The sequence below is a fragment of the Monodelphis domestica genome, chromosome 1 (genome assembly GCF_027887165.1).
Source record: "Monodelphis domestica isolate mMonDom1 chromosome 1, mMonDom1.pri, whole genome shotgun sequence".
Taxonomy (NCBI): domain Eukaryota; kingdom Metazoa; phylum Chordata; class Mammalia; order Didelphimorphia; family Didelphidae; genus Monodelphis; species Monodelphis domestica.
In genome coordinates, this window is record NC_077227.1 from 518,862,425 (window position 1) to 518,880,231 (window position 17,807).

Sequence of the window (17,807 nt, forward strand, 5' to 3'; positions counted from 1 at the left end):
CTTGAGGGTGGTCACAAAAGGAATAGCCTATAAAGTGAGAGTATCTTTTATAGTAATTCTTGATAGTTCCTGTCTTTAAATTTCACCTGGTTTCTTAGAAAGCATATTCTTTCTAATATCATACTCTCCCCAAATCCAGAGGTTTTTAGTCCTCATACCTTTTGTTCATAAAATGAGATTACTTTTCTCCAGCCTCAGAAGCTGGCTCCCTGAGCTTTCATGGAAAATTGAGACAGTAATTTAGTCTTGAAGTCTTTATTTTCAGAGGGACACTGTACAATAGTTTTCTTTTTTTTTTCCATTGGGGAAACATTCAGAAACACTTTGTTCTTGTTCGTTTTCCACATGTTACGCACTTTGGAACATGTTTTTCCCCTTACTTGATTTTGACCATGTGACTAGTTTAGGTTCTACAATTTTTTTCAGGTTTGCATATTCTGTGAGTCGCTTCTGTCCAGGCTTCTTCAGTCAAGGCTGCTAACCAGGAGCTCAGATAAAGTCAACTTTTTTTCTTAGAAGGTTCAAAAAGAGAGAGATGAAGGAAATGAGACAGTTAGCTGGACGTTCTTGAAGAATCAAAGGAGGATGGAGTTTTGTTTTTGTTAAGATCAAGAATATTTGTGTATGTAGGCAGGTAGGAAATGATGTTAGCTGCAGCATATGATTTATAAAATATTCCTGGAGAAAGTAAGAAAGAATGGCATGGATTTAGATTTGACTCCTTGTCAGAGTAAGGTTTGTTTGTTTTTTTAATAATTTTTGCCAAATGGAGAATGAAAGTAGGAAATAAGGCAAAAAATAAAAATTTAAAAATTGAGTAGTGGAAGAGTTTGGCAATTGAGAAATTCTTGGGTGTGCAAAGGATAATTTTAGTGTTGTGACCTAAATTATATTAGTTATTGGTCGCCGTGGGATATCCCAAATAAAATACCCAAGACAGCTGGAAATTTATGGTGATTTTAATTAATATGGAGGAAATCAATTAAGGAGAAGGGAGAGGGAAAAGGTGTAGGATTTCTCCTGCCTGGCCTGTGCCAGGAGGAAGATTAGAGGCTTCTGGGAAGATAAAGTTTGGAGAGTAAAGGAGGAAGGACTCAGCCTGAATTCCAAGAGGGCTCAGCTAAGATGCCTGAACCTGAATTTTAGCTCAAGGGCAAACTCACTGCCAAAACCCAGACAAATAGCTGCCACCATGCCAAGATGTCAGAATGCTTAGCACTCTGCCAGTCAGAGCCATATCTCCAAGGAAAGAGGCCAATGAGAGGAAGTGACGCGAAATATACGGACAGTTTTACATCATTTTCCTGCATCTTATTTGTAGCTTAGCTTGACTTAGGATAGCCCAGTGTTCTGTCAACTGTTTCTGCATATGTCTGTTAAAGGCCATCCTCCTGAATACTTAATCCTTAAGTATGGGTGTAGACCTTCCTGATTTTGTTAAAGAAGTGTCTTCATTGTTACAATCAGTAGATAGCAAAATCCAATCTTCACCTGTGATTTATATAGCAGTGAAGTGAAGGACTATACCTTCTGTTAATAAGGAGTAGTGTGTTGATTGTGTACTTAAAAGAAAAAGTTTGGCATTGTGCTATATGATATAAAGAATGACAAAAAATCAGTCCCTACCTTCAAGGATCATATGTTCGAACAGGGACAGCACAAATAACAAGATGTGTAGAAGTATATAGAGCAGCCGTTCTCAACCTCTCAATTTGTAGCAATGAGAATACATAATGCATATCGTGTATTTACATCCCGAATCATAACTGCAGCAAAATTACAGTTTTGAAGTAGCCACCAAAATGATTTTTTGGTTTGGGGTCACTGCAACGTGAGGAACTGTATTGTGGGCTCACAGCATTAGAAAGGTTGAGAACCACTGATATAGAGAAATCTGAAAGGGAAAACTTTAGCAGCAGAGTTGGGGACCACAAAAGGCTTTCTTCAGAAGGTAGGATTTGATAGGCGTTTTAAAGGAAGCCAGGAGTAGCATAAACGGTTTGAGCAATAACTGAACTTTATAGAAGTCTTTTGATGTTAAAAGGTTTTATGAATAGATCCTCTCTAACATAGGAAAAAATGCTGCTTTAGAATATTCACAATTTCTATTTTAACTTAAGATATTAAGTTGGAAGCATTCCATCTGTCAAACTGCCTTTTTTTGGAAACTTTGTGTGAACTTCCTCTATTTATAGTTAACATGCATGTACATATAGAAAAAATTTGTTTATTTCATTGTCGTGGAGAACTATTAGTGTGGAAAATTCCTTTATGAACGCTGTTCTTAAACTCTTAAAGGAGTGCCTGGGGAAGAAAGAAATAAAGGAAGCAATTTATTGCCCCATGGCCAGACAGCTAAAGCATGTGTCAGATATTGGATTTGATTTGAGGTGTTCCTGCTCAACAGTCAGCTCTTTATACTGCCTCTCATTGGATTCTACTAGGTTTCATTATAATTATTTTATACTTAAGCTTTATGTATATAATTCATGTCTAAAATAGTATTGCTTTTAATTTGTATTTGGATCTTAATATTCAAGTATGAAACTAAATAGAACCATGAAGGTTGAGTAAGTACCTTATCAAACAATTTTAAAATTCTTAATATCGGACATCAGAAATTTTCATTAATGTTATTGGGACCAGATAATACTCTTGTCAAGATGTGTAGACATATTGAATTCTATAATTCAGTTTAGTTTTAGGTTTTCTACTGGCTAAAAAGTTATGATATGATATGGCCTAATTTCTTCAACATGGATACTTCCTTTACCAACATAAATATATCTTTTCTACAACTTTGCAGAGTATCTTCAAGAATTGCTTTCTTGAAAAAAAAAAATTTCATTGTTCTGTGAACAATCTGGTGATAAGCCTCTCCAGAGTTAAGTAGACTAATCCTTGCACAGGAGACAGTGTCCACCAACAGGCAGGCCTATACCAAAAGTATATTAAACTGCATCCCCCCTCCCCAATTTGTTATGATTATGAATTTGCCAAGCATCAACAAACATGAACATTTCCTTATACAAAGAGAACAGAAAAAAGATTACATATGAAGCTATTGCTTTCTAGTATGTATCAGTTTTTTAAATATATAAAAATTTAATACAGTAGTTCCAACATTTTCCTGCTTGTTTACTTCTGAACTTTCTTGTGTCCTATTCATTTAGATTTAGACACTTTGACAAAGATGATTAACATGCAGTCTCAAAGTTGGAAAAAGGACCTCAGGGGCCAACTAGTCAAATGTGCGCCTGTACACAAAATCTTTGTACATCATCCATAAATGATCCAGTGGAGAAAAGCCACTATTTTTCAAGGCAGACCATTTCACTTGAATTGTTCAGAAGTATTTCTTACATAACACTGAAATTTATTTCTTTGCTATTTTCATACATTTTTCCTATTTCCCTTTGGGGCTATGTAGGACAAGGCTAATCTTTTCATTCAATAGCTCTTTAAAAACTGAAGATTTCTCCTTCCTACCTCAGCCTTCACCCTTGTCTCTTGGCAAAATGTCCCCAGTTTCCCTTCAGCTTCATGTTCAAAAGACATGGTTGACTTTTAGCATTTTCGTATTCTTCTGTATGCCTTTCGTTTTTGTCAATTTTCTTTCTAAAATGTGGTCATCCAAAACTGAATTATTAGATGTGGTGTGGCCAAAGCAAATATGCTAACACCATTCTTAATGCAATGTAAGGTATTATTAGTTTTCTGGGTTCCATGAAGTCTTCTAGGCCTTGTTCATACAGATATCTGATACTATATTGTGCTTGTGAAGTTTTGTTTTTTTTAATTCACATGAAAGACTTTATTTTCCCTCTCATTAGATTTGTTCCATTAATCTATTGCATTGGATATTTTTGGATTTTGACTCTTATTCAGTGCTTTAAGTTATCTCTCATCTAGCTTTGTGTCATCTCCAAATGTAAGAAACATAGCTTCTAAATTAAATTCATCCCCTTAATAATTTCTCTGGGGATCATAGAAAGAGCTAGAAAAGGCCTCATTTTACATATGTGGCCTAGAGAGGTTAAGTGACTTCTCCATGCAGTAAGTGACCAAGCAAAGATTTGAACCTAAAACTTCCTGACTACAAACCTAAACACTCTTTTGGATCAGACTATTCATCTAGTTCCAAATTTATTCAGTTATACCACTATTTCATGTTTCTATTTTGTCTGAAAGGATAACAGAAGGAGCTTTCTCAAGTACTTCCGGTTTATTATATCTAGCATTTTAGTAATTCTATCAAAAATGAATTGGTCTTGCATGACCTTATTTTTCAAGTATATATTAAATTTAACATAGTACCAAGACTACCCTTATCTATTTATCTTCCTTGTATTCTTTTCTGTGTATTTTAAAATGTTTTGTTGACATTCTTTTCTTTCTTCCTTTTCTGCCCATCCCTTCTCTCTCTGTCTCTCTCTCTCTGTCTCTGTCTCTGTCTCTGTCTCTGTCTCTGTCTCTGTCTCTCTCTGTCTCTGTCTGTCTCTCTGTCTCTGTCTTTCTCTGTCTTTCTGTCTCTGTCTCTGTCTCTCTTTCTCTCTCTCTCTCTCTGCTTTTCAAATAAATAAAAGAAAAACTCTTCCTTAAAAAAAAGGATGATAAGGTGAAAGATTTGCATGTTGCTTGTGTCTGAAAAAATAGGAGTCATTCTATAACTCTAGTCCATAATCTCTCTGCTAAGAGGTAGAGTGTCCTGATTTTTTTTTGTAGTATTGATGGGAATTCTTAAGTCATTCATAGTTTTTTTTATATCATTTTAAAAGCAATTTTCCTTGTTTTGCTCAATTTACCCTTTATTAATTCATACAAGTCTTCCTACATTTTGCTGTCATGACTCATTCTCAATGAAATCATGTTGATCCTTATTATTATTATTTTCCTTTCTAGTAGTTCACAAATTATACTCATAATATTTATGAATTTTGCTAGAAACTTTAGTCAAGTTTATTGTCTTATAGTTTATACTCTATTTTTACTCCAAGGATGTTCTCTGTGAATATCTTTATCATTATCTTTCCTCCCTCTCTTTTCTTCATCTTCCTGCTGAAACAAACAGAAAACTGATTGGATTAGTTCAGATAGCCAAGAAGACAATGCATTTCTTTATTGCTGAAGTTGTGAAATTTGATGTTGTAGACCTGAATATCCGACACAGATGAAAGACCCCAGCAGTATCTTTACTCCCCACACACACAATTTTTTTTTCCTAGCAGTACAATCCTTGGCACATAGTTGTTATTGTCTAGTTGTTTTAGTTGTGTCCTATTCCCTCATGACTCCTTGTGGGATTTTCGTGACAAAGATACTGGAGTGGTTTGCCATTTCCTTCTCCAGCTCATTTTACAGGAAACTGAAGTAAACAGAATTAAGTGACTTGTCCAGAGTCACAGTGCTAATGTCTGAGGCCATATTTGAACTCAAGAATATCGGTCTTCTTGACTCCAGTCACTTCTTGACTGGCATATAGCAAGCATTTAATAAATGCATGTTGACTAATTGTATAAGTTAAGGAAATGGAAAAATCCTTGGGATTATTTTAACAAATTATTCTTATCATTGCCAGTAAAGTCCTCATCTTCAATGAATTATCTACATTAGAAAGTAGACATGGGGTGGGAGAAAGGATAGGAAGCGCAGCTGAACTGTGCTCAGAAGACTTCTCTGCTGAAGATGATAGAATTTTGAACGCATTGAGGGAATCAATTCAGTTCTTAAGATAGCTAAAACAGAATATTTTTCTTACCCACCCCCCCCCAAAAAAAAGGACTGAGAAAAATATAAATTACCTAAAAGTTATTAAGGGTAACCTTGATGAAAGTAAGAAAATTATACAGGCAGGCTTTTTCAACATTTTGACATAACTGCTTATAAAACACAGACAATATAAAATCCCAGCCTTGTGTGACTTTAAAAGAATTGATTTTGTAGAGGAAAATGTAGCATTAAAGTTCTTAAACAAAGCATATATGTTTAAATCATAGGATTCCCTGAATTGTGTAACAAAATTATTAACTTTGTTCAACCATCTTGTTAAGACCTTGCTAGGTCATCTATGTGATCTGTTTGTGGATAAAATGGTGCTGATTATATCAAGCTCAAGAATATTGCAGGACATCTTAAATGAGATCCATAGTAACTAGAGAATTTGACCTCAAAGAATAATGCAAATAAGGAATGCCCATATTTCAAACTTTGCTAATGGAAACTCATATGTACACTCTTTATAGTTTGTCTAGCAGTATAATACAAATGAGCCATGAGCCAGGTTCTTTGATCAATTAAAACTCAGCCAGATAGAATTATATAAGATGAAAAGAGTGAATTGGATAGAATTTGAGAACTTGTATAATTTCAATAACCTCTAAACTTCTTCCTTAAAAATCCATTATTTTAAAACATTAGGGATGCTAAATGACTCAATAAATAAAATAATAGAGCCTCATTTCACCCAAAAGACAATGAAGAGGGACATGGAAGACCTAGGTAGACTGAAATAAGTTACCAACATAGACTTGCACATAAAAAGCACCTTGAAAGATGATATTAGAGAATTATATGACTAGAAAGACATACATGTACTTCACTGATATCCATTGAATGTCAAGAGAAATAGACTAGAAATAGAATAAGTCTCTATTACCTTAGCTTCATACCCTGTTTGGAAGATTTATAAAAGAACGTGGACAAAAATTCTACTTAATAGGATGTAATTTGCACTTTTAGAGAATATATATCCTTAGCATTGATATCATAGATGCATCAGAATATCTTTTACCTTGGTATTGCTGTGTTTAGGACTTTTTAAATGGGGGTATTTTCCACTATAATGTTAGGTAGTTCTTCCTCACTGTGTCCATAAATAATTATAAATATATCCTTGTATACTAGAACCTTATTAAGGACAACTAACATATAATAATTCATAGCTTAAATTCATAGCTTAAAATGTACCTTCTGTGATTTTGGTATTCTAAGCAATGTTGCCTCTAATTTCTAGAACAATTGTTCAGATAAGTTAAAGAAATTCTTCAGAGTTAAGATATAAATTAAAATAAGGTTCTTACTACTATAAATTAAGCATTTTTGCTCTATGCTGCATTGCTTTCCACACTATTGTCATAGATTTTGCCAATAAAGTCTTTGTGGTTTTAATAAGTTGGGGGGAAACAAAGTAGATGTGTTCAAGAATCTGAGTACTTAGATTGTTGACTTTATAAAATTAAAAATAAGTGCTTGGCATGTGCTCGGTTCAGTATAAAGCTGAAAGTTGACAGTCTTCCTCCCTCAAGGAGCTTACAGTTTAGTGAGAATACAATATAATTGTGAAAAGAAGCTAAGTTTGTTTGAGCTAGGCATGGTTGGATGGTGATAGTCTAGGTAGCTTAGAAGTTTGGCATGAGTACACAGGTAGGAAAAATTCTAAGAGGAGAACTGGAACAAAGTATTCTAATTTTAATGCAATATAATGTATTTGAGGGCGAGATCAGGCTGAACAAGGGCCAGATTGGACCCAGGTAATGGACCGTATTGAGTGTTGATTCCATAAGCTGAGAAGAATTACTGAAGGTAAATGGTTTAAAAGTTGAGACTAAGGAAGAGTTTAGATAGAGTACTTCTGTATCATATTTGTAGTAACTTTGCTACTGCTATTTTTTTCAAGGTTTACTTTGTGATTTGCTATGGTCTGACCCAGATAAGGATGTACAAGGCTGGGGAGAAAATGATCGTGGTGTTTCTTTCACTTTTGGGGCCGATGTGGTCAGTAAATTTCTGAATCGTCATGACTTGGACTTGATTTGTCGAGCTCATCAGGTATGAAATCTAAAACTTGTTTTGATAAATGGACTTAATAAGAGAGATACTTCTAATCTTTGGAAATACTTAATTTCACAAGAATTTTTATTAAGGGACTTCAGGATATTAAGCTCATTGTTGGAAATAGGAATAGAAAAAACAAAACAATCCCTGGCATCAAGAAGTTTATATTCTACTGGAATAGAAGTTTTATTTCAGAAATTTGTAAAGTTATGTAGTTTTACATAAATAAAGTTTTATTGTATTTAAAAATATAAAAATCATTCTTAGATTTTTGCCTTACAGAAATAGGCAACAGGCCTTTGGCAAAATCTGACCCTTGCCTTACATAATTAACATCTATTACTGAATTATTATTAAGTGCCTACTTAATGGTGCCACACTGTATACAAAAACAGAAGTGAAGATCCCTACTTCTCAAGGAATTACAATCCTAATCATGAACCTCAGACCTTTTAAGGACTGGTGTGGATTAGAAGTAGATTTCTAGGGGCAGCCAGGTCGCTAAATTGGATTGAGATCCAGGCCCAGAGATGGGAAGTCCTGGATTCAAATTTGTCCTTAGGCACTTCTTAAATGTGTGGCCCTGAGCAAGTCATTTAACCCCCATTGCCTAGCCCTTACTGCTCTTCTGCCTTAGAACCAAGTAAGGCAGAAGGTATGGCTTAAGAAAAATCCAATTTGCCTCTTTAGTTTATTTTCTTGTGTAATTTTTTGAAAACTTGTAGGCAATATTTAGCCATGATTTGTCTTGGTCATTTATTTTCTTTTTTAGTTCCAGAACATATTTTCAAATAATTACATGGAAACACTGTATGGTAAAACCTCAACTGATGTTGGCTTATTACACATAGCTCTGGAAACATTTTAAAGTAACCTTTGCACTATTTGTCTTTTGTGCCAGGAATACAGTCTCTTATCACTTTTACTTTTTAGAATTAGTTGTTATTTTCAAAACTTAGTTCAAAGCCTTTTTTGCATTCTGTCCTTCTAGTTCCCTTTTATTATCCCTCCTTCTTTACCTCTTTTTTAAAAAAATATGTTAGATGTATACATGTCTACTCTAATAGAATGTAAAGTGGCTGGGACTAATTTTGCTTTTTTATTCTCAGTGTTTAGTACAATGTCTGGAATATAGTAGGTGCTTAATAATGCTTATTGATCATTATAGAGTGATATTTTTCCTGTCTCCCAACAACAGCTTTTTAAATGTAAAATTTACTTGTCTTCAGCTTTTATGAAGAGTGGTTTCTTACAAATATTTGAATCTTAGGAACCAGTTTATAACATCAAAATTTAAAGTAAAATTTAAAACATTTTGAATAGTCTTTGTAGATTTTTTTTTATATTTGTAGTAACTAATGATGTATTTTATTTTTATTTTATTTTATTTTATTTTATTTTTTAAACCCTTACCTTCCGTCTTGGAGTCAATACTGTGTATTGGCTCCAAGGCAGAAGAGTGGTAAGGGCTAGGCAATGGGGGTCAAGTGACTTGCCCAGGGTCACACAGCTGGGAAGGTCTGAGGCCAGATTTGAACTTAGGACCTCCTGTCTCTAGGCCTAGTTCTCAATCCACTGAGCTACCCAGCTGCCCCCTATGATGTATGTATTTTAAAGTATAGAGGTGTCTTATTTTGTCAAAACAATTTCTTGGCAATTTTGCCATTTAAACTACAAATATATTTAGTGCATGTATAATTATTGTCATTGCCAAGAGTGATTAACAACTTTATAAAATATGCATATCAATCAAATACATACATATCAGTTGCCACTGTTTTTTACATTGAAAGATTTTTTTTTTCCTAGTATGATCCATTTCCCTCTTTACTTTTCCATACTTACTTTTGCTTATCTTACCTGCTACCTCTACTTTTGTTAAGCAGGATACTAAACTTATAAATTATCCAGTCACATTATATCATTCTCTAGCTGTATTTGTTATTCCTGTAGGATTCTTGACTTCATAGTTTTGATTCTATCCTCACTATGTCTTGATTCAATGCCTTAAGAAAGCCATCTACATTTGCTTCCTTTGCTTCCTCTCCTCTTAACTTCCTTTAAACCCTTTGCCATCTGGTATTTAATTCATTATTCAAGTGAAATTGCCTTCCAAAGTTTCAAGTGATATTTTGATTCCCAATCAAATAGCCTTTTTCTATTCTGACCCATCTTTACCTTTTTGTTGCATTTGACACAATTGATTAACTTCTTTTTTGTGACACTGCTTTCTTTTCTCCTCCTCTGTTGATTGCCCTTCATTTCCTTTGCTGTATCTCTGTGCCATGCCTTCTATATGTGGATATTCTCTAAAGCTCTGTCTTAGACCCTCATATCTCTTTTTATACTATCCATTTTGGTAATCCCATTAGCTTCTAGCATTTCAATAGTCATATCTATGTTGATAATTACCAGTTCTTTATCTCCAGCTCTAGTCTCTCCTGGGCTATGATTCTACATCTGTATCTGTTTTGGACATTTCAAACTGCATATCCTATCAGTATCTCAAACTCTTGACTTCTAAAATAGAACTAATTTTTTCCCCCTTTATACTCCTCCCTTCTGAATTTCCTTGTTACTTGGTACTAAGGCACCACTTTTTTCCTAGCCTCCTCATCTGGCAACCCTCAGTGCTAACCTTGACTCTTTATTCTTACTCGCCCCACATTTCCAGTTCAATGCCAAGTAGTTTTACTTCTATGATATCTCTCATATACAGACAGTTCTCACTTCCCATAAATTCAAATTAGCAAATTTCAACTTTCTTAGTTGACTTGGGAGGGTTGGGGGGGAGGGGGGAGAGTAAACACAAAAGCACACAACCTTCCTAGGGCCGTGCAGCTGCTCTAACTTGCAGGGAGCGGGAGGATACTGGAGCCACAGCTTTTTCAGGGGTGGTGGTGGGGACCACTCTGAGCTCCCCAAGTGGGGGGTGGGGGAAGATGTCTATGGACTGGCCCACTTAATGGTAAGCAGGAATTATCTAGACATGCTATTTTTTTTATAGTAACATAGCTACCCCCTTGTTCAAACCTTACCAGCTCTTTCTTAGATTAATACAGAATAGCTGCCTAACTGGTCTCCCTGCCTCAGGTCTATACTCCACCCCAGTGCATTCTCCACTCACCTGCCAAGGTGATTTTTTTCCCTAAAGCTTAGGTCTGACCACATCACCTTCTCCATACTCCTTACCAATGAGCTCTAGTGAGTCCCAATTACCCCCAGAATCAAATGTAAAGTGCTTTATGTGGTTTTAAACATTTTGATAATCTGACTCTATAAGCTTACCATACTTGTCAGAAACTGGCCAAAAGTACTATGGTAATTATTTGCATTTTAAAAGGATGTTTTGCTTTCAGGAAAAACAAAATTTAAATACTTAATATTTGAAGTGACCTTTCTTGGTATAAAATCTTTATGTGTGTATCATTAAGCAAATAGGTTCTATTTCTGAGAATTTAAAGCCCCTTGTGTTTAGTATCAAATCTTTTATTGAGGATCAATCATAAATGAAACTAAATGATTTATAGACATTATAATGCCTACTACCTTTTCAAGGGAACTATTTAATTTAAACCAAGACTCATTGACACTAATGTTGACTCAGTGTATAGTTATACAATTCAGATAGAAAATTGAAAATAAGACTAAAAAAGCCTTCAGAAATTATAGCTTTAATTTCTTCATTACCTCCTATTTGTAAGCATCTTTCCTAGAATTGAGATTTCTGAGGCTAAACTTACATAATCATATGCTGCGAAAGGTAATCTTTGTTTTTGTTTTCTATAGATTAGATGCCATTTATTCAGCAATAATATATTAAGCATTATATGTACAAGACATTATGTGAGATAGACCAGGTAACAAGGACAAAAATGAACTATTTCCTCCCTTTAAAGAGCTTATATTCTACTGAGAGGAACAGGAACTTCATAAAAATCAATAAATATGAAATATATAAGAAGTAACTTTAGCTCTCAGGGGAAGACAGTAACTACTAAGAATACAAAAAGCCATTTGAATTCCAAGATGTGGTAGAAGGTGAACAGAGCCTTAACAACTGTTTGGATTTATAGTTTGAGTCAATCATTGAAGATAATTAAATTGAGAAGCTGAGTGTGACTAGAGAAGGTTACCCTTAAAATATCTGACCATGAGGTTAATACTGAGGTGTCCAAAAATGATTATAGAAAGCAGTGTGGTGTGAATATTCTTTCTTCACTCCCAAAAGTTACACTGTACATTCTGAATTTTAAAAAATATTATTAATTGCTCAGTGAATTATGTTATTGTGCTCCTATATTAATATTGACAATTAGGAATTAAATATAAATTAGATTATTTTATTTTGATAGGTGGTTGAAGATGGATATGAATTTTTTGCCAAGCGACAGCTGGTAACCTTATTTTCAGCCCCAAATTATTGTGGCGAGTTTGATAATGCTGGTGGAATGATGAGTGTGGATGAAACTTTGATGTGTTCATTTCAGGTATGGCATTAACATATTAATGTATTAATAATAGTTTTCTGAATACTTTTTGTTGGGGGTGGGGTTCTGGCTTTTTTCCCCCTGGTAGAAGAGTGATAATAATATTCTAGGTGCTGTGATAACCTGAATTTATTTCTAAGTCTAGCTGTTTTCATTTAGTAAGGTGCTGCCTGCTTTATAGTTGTCCTATATTAAAGGTTAATAAATACAGTGAATACTTTTGAAATAATTTTTTTTAGTTCAGTGAACATTTTAAGTGACTGCTATCTGTAAGACATTTTGAGGATTAAAGAGGCCACTATTATTCTTGCTCTTGAGGAACCTATAGTCTTATGGATGGTAGAGGAAGGAATATAGCCCTTATAGATTTCATATAAAATGATAGGAACAGGAGGCAGCTGGGAAGCTCAGTGGATTGAGAGCCAGGTCAAGAGACAGGAGGTTCTTTGTTGCTTCAAATCCGGCCTCAGACACTTCCCAGCTGTGTGACCCTGGGCAGGTCCCTTAACCCCCATTGCCTAGCCCTTACCACTCTTCTGCCTTGGAACCAATACACAGTATTGACTCAAGACGGAAGGTAAGGGTTAAAAAAAAGATAGGAACAAATGAAAAATACAAACCTAATAAATATTCTTAAGAAAATTTAAGAAATAAGAGCTCCTTTTGCTCAGTAGTCAGGTATCTAGTAAGCCGTAGAAAACTTAAATTAGCTTTCAGTAAATAGCTTCATTTATTTGTTTATTTGTTTGTTTTCTTTTTTTTTTAAACCCTTCTGTCTTGGAATCAGTACTGTGTATTGGTTCCAAGGCAGAAGAGTGGTAAGGGCTAGGCAGTGGGGGTCAAGTGACTTGTCCAGGGTCACACAGTTAGGAAGTGGCTGAGGTCACATTTGAACCTAGGACCTCCTATCTCTAGGCCTGGCTCTCAATCCATTGAACCACCCAGCTGCCCCCTATTTTTTTATTTAAAGTAAAAGTATGAACAAAAATTAACAAATTTGCACTAGATTTTAAATAGCAATTAAAAATTATTCTTATTTGTTTATTAAGAAGCAGAATTTAATGTTGTTAAAATAGAAATTTTACATATGTGAAAGTAATGAAACATTTTTTAGGAATTATATAATATAAATTTTACTGATTTAGACTGTTTCCTTCCCTCTTACATTAGTTCAGTTTAGTTGTTTTATTCTACAAATTTGCGCTATAGTTTAATTATCAATTAGGCAAACTAATTAGTATTAGACTAATGTCTTCTGTTAAGTTTTATTTCAGCAGTGTAAAGGCAGATTGTTATATATGTACCCACATCTCCTTATCTTAAATAAAGGTACATGCATGTATTTCTTGTGATATCAGAGTATGTGCCTAAAACAATGTATGTATATGCCAGAAAATAGTTCACGAAAGTACAATGAAAATATCTTGTGTGAATATTTTGCTTTTAATTCTCTCATTACTTCTATTTTCATTGCCCTTACTGGGTTTGGGGGTAGAAGAATACCAACTTATATTCAGATCCATATGATAGTGCTATGATAACTTTCATTGAAAGAGTTAGTGATCTTCTTTAAATTATTTAGAAACTTAAATTTTTTTTTTGTTTAATCATTACTAGGAATTTAACTTCAACACTAAGGGAGAATTGAGATAATTATAACTAAAAATTTTAGTAGTTTGTAGCACCACCACACATCCTTTCCCCCACCCCCAACCCCCACATCATTCACCTAGGTTTTATGATAGCATTATAGGATCGTAGCCATAGTCTAATCTTTTATCCTTGAAGAAATGTGATTCTGGGACGATTGAGTTAACTTTACCAGTATCAGAGAGAGAGTATTTGTGCCATCATACCTCACTGCCTCTTGATTTATTAAAACAAATTATAAGTCATGTTAATATGTAGTGATAATGACTAAAAACATGCAAGCTATGGATAATCACAGTGATTTTCATCTGATAGGTCTACTTAGTCAAATGAAATAAAAAGTAAATCACAGGTGGGTAGCTCAGTGGATTGAGAGTCAAGCCTAGAGATGGGAGGTCCTTGGTTCAAATCTAGCCTCAGACATCCTAGCTGTATGACCCTGGGCAAGTCACTTAACCCCCCATTGCTTAGCCCTTACCACTCTTCTGCCCTACACAGTATTGATTCCAAGATGGAAGGTAAGAGTTAAAAAAAAGTAAATCACATTTTAAGGAACTTTGCTAATTTCCTTTTTTTTTGAAGCTATTTTCTTTAGATAAGGTTAAAAAATATTAATGTTTCTGTCATCATAGTATTTTACTTTTATTATGAAAATGAATTATCTGATTTATTTCATTAGTAAAAAACAGCACTTTCTTGATAAATTCTTTACTACAGATACTAAAACCATCTGAAAAGAAAGCCAAGTATCAGTATGGTGGACTGAATTCTGGACGTCCTGTCACTCCACCTCGAACAGCTAATCCCCCGAAGAAGAGGTGAAGAAAGGATCTGTGTAGAGAACCAATTAGATCTGTCAAGGACAAAACTCCATAATATATAAGTGTGCACTGTAAAACCATCCAGCCATTTGACACTCTTTATGATGTCACATACATTTAACTTAAAGAGACGGGTAAAGGATCTTCATTTTTTTTTCCTAGTAGAAAGATGTGCAACACTGTATTGTAATAAGTATACTCTCTTCTAATATCCAGCAAAGTTAAATCCAGACTCAAAAATACCCATTAAGGTTCCATATGCACTTATCATGGTTTTTAAAGTTGAAAAGCATCCCAGTTAAAACTAGATGTGATAGTTAAACCAGATGAAAGCATGATGATCCACTTGTGTAATGTGGTTTTTAGTGTTGCTTGATTGTTTAATTACTTTGGGTTTGTTTGGGGGAGGGGGTGTTTTGTTTTGAATTTTTTTAAGCTAGAATAATGGCAAATGGTTTTCATTTTCCCTAGATTTTTTGGAAGTGAAATGTGGGGATGGGCTTTTAAAAACGCCACTGACTTATTTTCCCTTGCTTATTGAGCTATTTACCTGTTTGACTTAGTAAATATGCAGCCCATTATACTTTTTAAAAAGGATAATTCAGTGAAGTAAATAAGACATGCAACCTTAAGTCTGAGCTGGCAATTTAAGCAACTTGACTGGGCAATATGACCAGCTGACAGAAAACATTTTGCTTTTTACTTAAATTGCCTCTGATTTGGGACTTGCACACTATATTTTAACTTATTAATGCTATATTGTGCAGTAGCATTTCATTTAACTTTAAGATAAGGCTCAATAGTATTACCCAATTAGTTAGTAATGTGATTATGTGGTACCTTGGCTTTAGATTTAATTAGCACGAAACACCTTTTGGCATGCTTAGCTTTCAGGTAACACCCTCACCTGCATCAGAGAATTTTTTTTTGTAGATCCCCAGAATGTGAGGATCCTTTTTTGATAAGCCTCAGAAAGCTGACACTTTCTTTTAAAATTTTTTCATAAAGAAGGGATGTATTTAAAATGGATGCTGATCAGTGGGACACTGTCAACTATATGGATATTGGGTGCTTAACTGTCTAGTATTGCCATGTGGATGTCGTATGCAATTGTAAGGCTTATATCACTAAAGATTTTATCCTCCTGGATTTTCATGATCAAAGTTCATACAATATTACTGTATAGACTTATGCTTTGTAGTATACTATAGTAGCAATAATTTCTGTACATGATCAAGAGTTTATTGCTGTATTTCTTTTACTGTTCTTTTTCCCCCCTCCCCTTTTTAAGGGTTAACATTAGTAAATGGCAAGGTGTAAAAAAAGTCACTTAAAGTTGTTAGATGAAAAATGGAAGACAGATTTGTAGTTCTTTACTGAATGTAATTATAAAAGTTTTTATTGAACGTTGTCAAATTTGTAAGCTTGGAGAAAGATAACAGATTTATAATGCCATTCTGAATGTGCTACAATAGATGTAAAGCTCTTTAATATCGTCTTTTAAAATGTTAAATTGAGGATTCTAGTAACTTACATTTGAATTGGCACGTTATATAATGCAAGAGATATTTGATTTTTGACACAGTGAAAAAGTTCTTTAAAATAGATGTCTCTTTTCTAATTCCATTTTGTTTTAAAGGCATATTTCAAATGTAGTTTTTTTTTTCCATTTAGTAAAAGTTGTCTAATTGATTTGAAGCCTGACTGAGTTATTTGTCTTTTTCTTTCCAATGAAACTTCAAACAACACACTTTCCTTCAAAGGACTTGTCATTATATGCTTGATGGATACTGGCTTATTGCCTCTTCAGAAAAATGTTTATGGACTATCTATATCTACCCGTTTAAATATACAATATGTAAATACTGCTATTATTGCTTCATTCTTGGTATATTGGGTTAAATTTAATAGCAGCACTTTGTCTAACTTGATTTTAAATGTCAAGTTATTCACATCGTAATCAGAGCAGAAATTAAATACACTTTGAGGATTTTAGATTCATTATTTTTGGTGTCAGTATAAAGAATGGAAAATTCAATAACATAAAAGATGGAATAACCTGTATCTTCTGTTAACTGCATAATTCATTCAAAACTAATTCAGATTTGTTTAATTGGGAATTTTTAAATAATTCATATAGGAATGAAGTTTGCCTTTATACACAATCTATGAGAAGACTAATGATCATGTAAATTTTTGTAGTATAAATTAGAAGAGCATATAAACTAAACTAGGAGGAGAGGTATAAACTCAATTTTGAAGGGAATGTTCTAACCTACTTGAGAAACTTTTTAACCCCTTAACCACTTTAGCAACATCATTTGCATACAAATAATGTGTTTGTTATAAATGTTTATCTTCTTGGCAACACTGTTACATATTCCTATGTACTTGAAAGTAATAAAACTCAATTTTTTTTTTTAATAACAAAAGTCCTATAATTCTGGTGTCACTAATTCACACTGCTCTCTACCCCAGTCATTCCAAATTAGTGTATAATTTTACATTCATCGTAAAATATAAGGTTTCACAATAATATTATAATCTTCAAAACTAGTAGTTAACATAAATAGCCTAAATAATAATACCAAGAGATAGCAACATAGCAATGGCATTTTAAGGAATATATAGGTAATTTGTCTTTTCTTTAAAACAATTTTTTTGTTGTTTAAAGTGTTGACTTTGGTGCTTTATCTTCCATTATATTTTCCCTGTGTTGACCATGAAAACCAGTGCTATTATAGGTAACAAGACTTAATTTCTTGAAAAGTACTTAACACTAAATAATATTACTCCTGCCTTCTTTTGCTATGGTCAGGTTTCAGTCATCAAAAAGAACAGCAAAGACATACTTGGAAGTTTTCATCACAAACATAATATTTTAGTTCTTTGATTCATGGGATCGTTAAATTCAAGGTTGTGAAAGGACCTTTACAGATTATCAAATCTATCCCTACTCATAACCACATTCATTTTATGGATATCATAACTGGATTATAGATTGTAATAAAAA

General features: G+C 33.8%; 1 protein-coding gene across 1 annotated transcript in view; it reads left to right on the forward strand.

Moving 5' to 3' along the window:
* PPP1CB (protein phosphatase 1 catalytic subunit beta) overlaps positions 1–16,492 on the forward strand; it is a 73,842-nt gene extending 57,350 nt beyond the window's left edge. Inside the window, exons 6-8 of the mRNA XM_007476026.3 lie at positions 7,676–7,827; positions 12,189–12,323; positions 14,691–16,492. Of these exons, the coding sequence (XP_007476088.1) occupies positions 7,676–7,827; positions 12,189–12,323; positions 14,691–14,795 (392 nt within the window). The 3' untranslated portion in view covers positions 14,796–16,492. The remainder of the gene's footprint in view (positions 1–7,675; positions 7,828–12,188; positions 12,324–14,690) is intronic.
* The last annotated feature ends 1,315 nt before the right edge of the window (positions 16,493–17,807 follow it).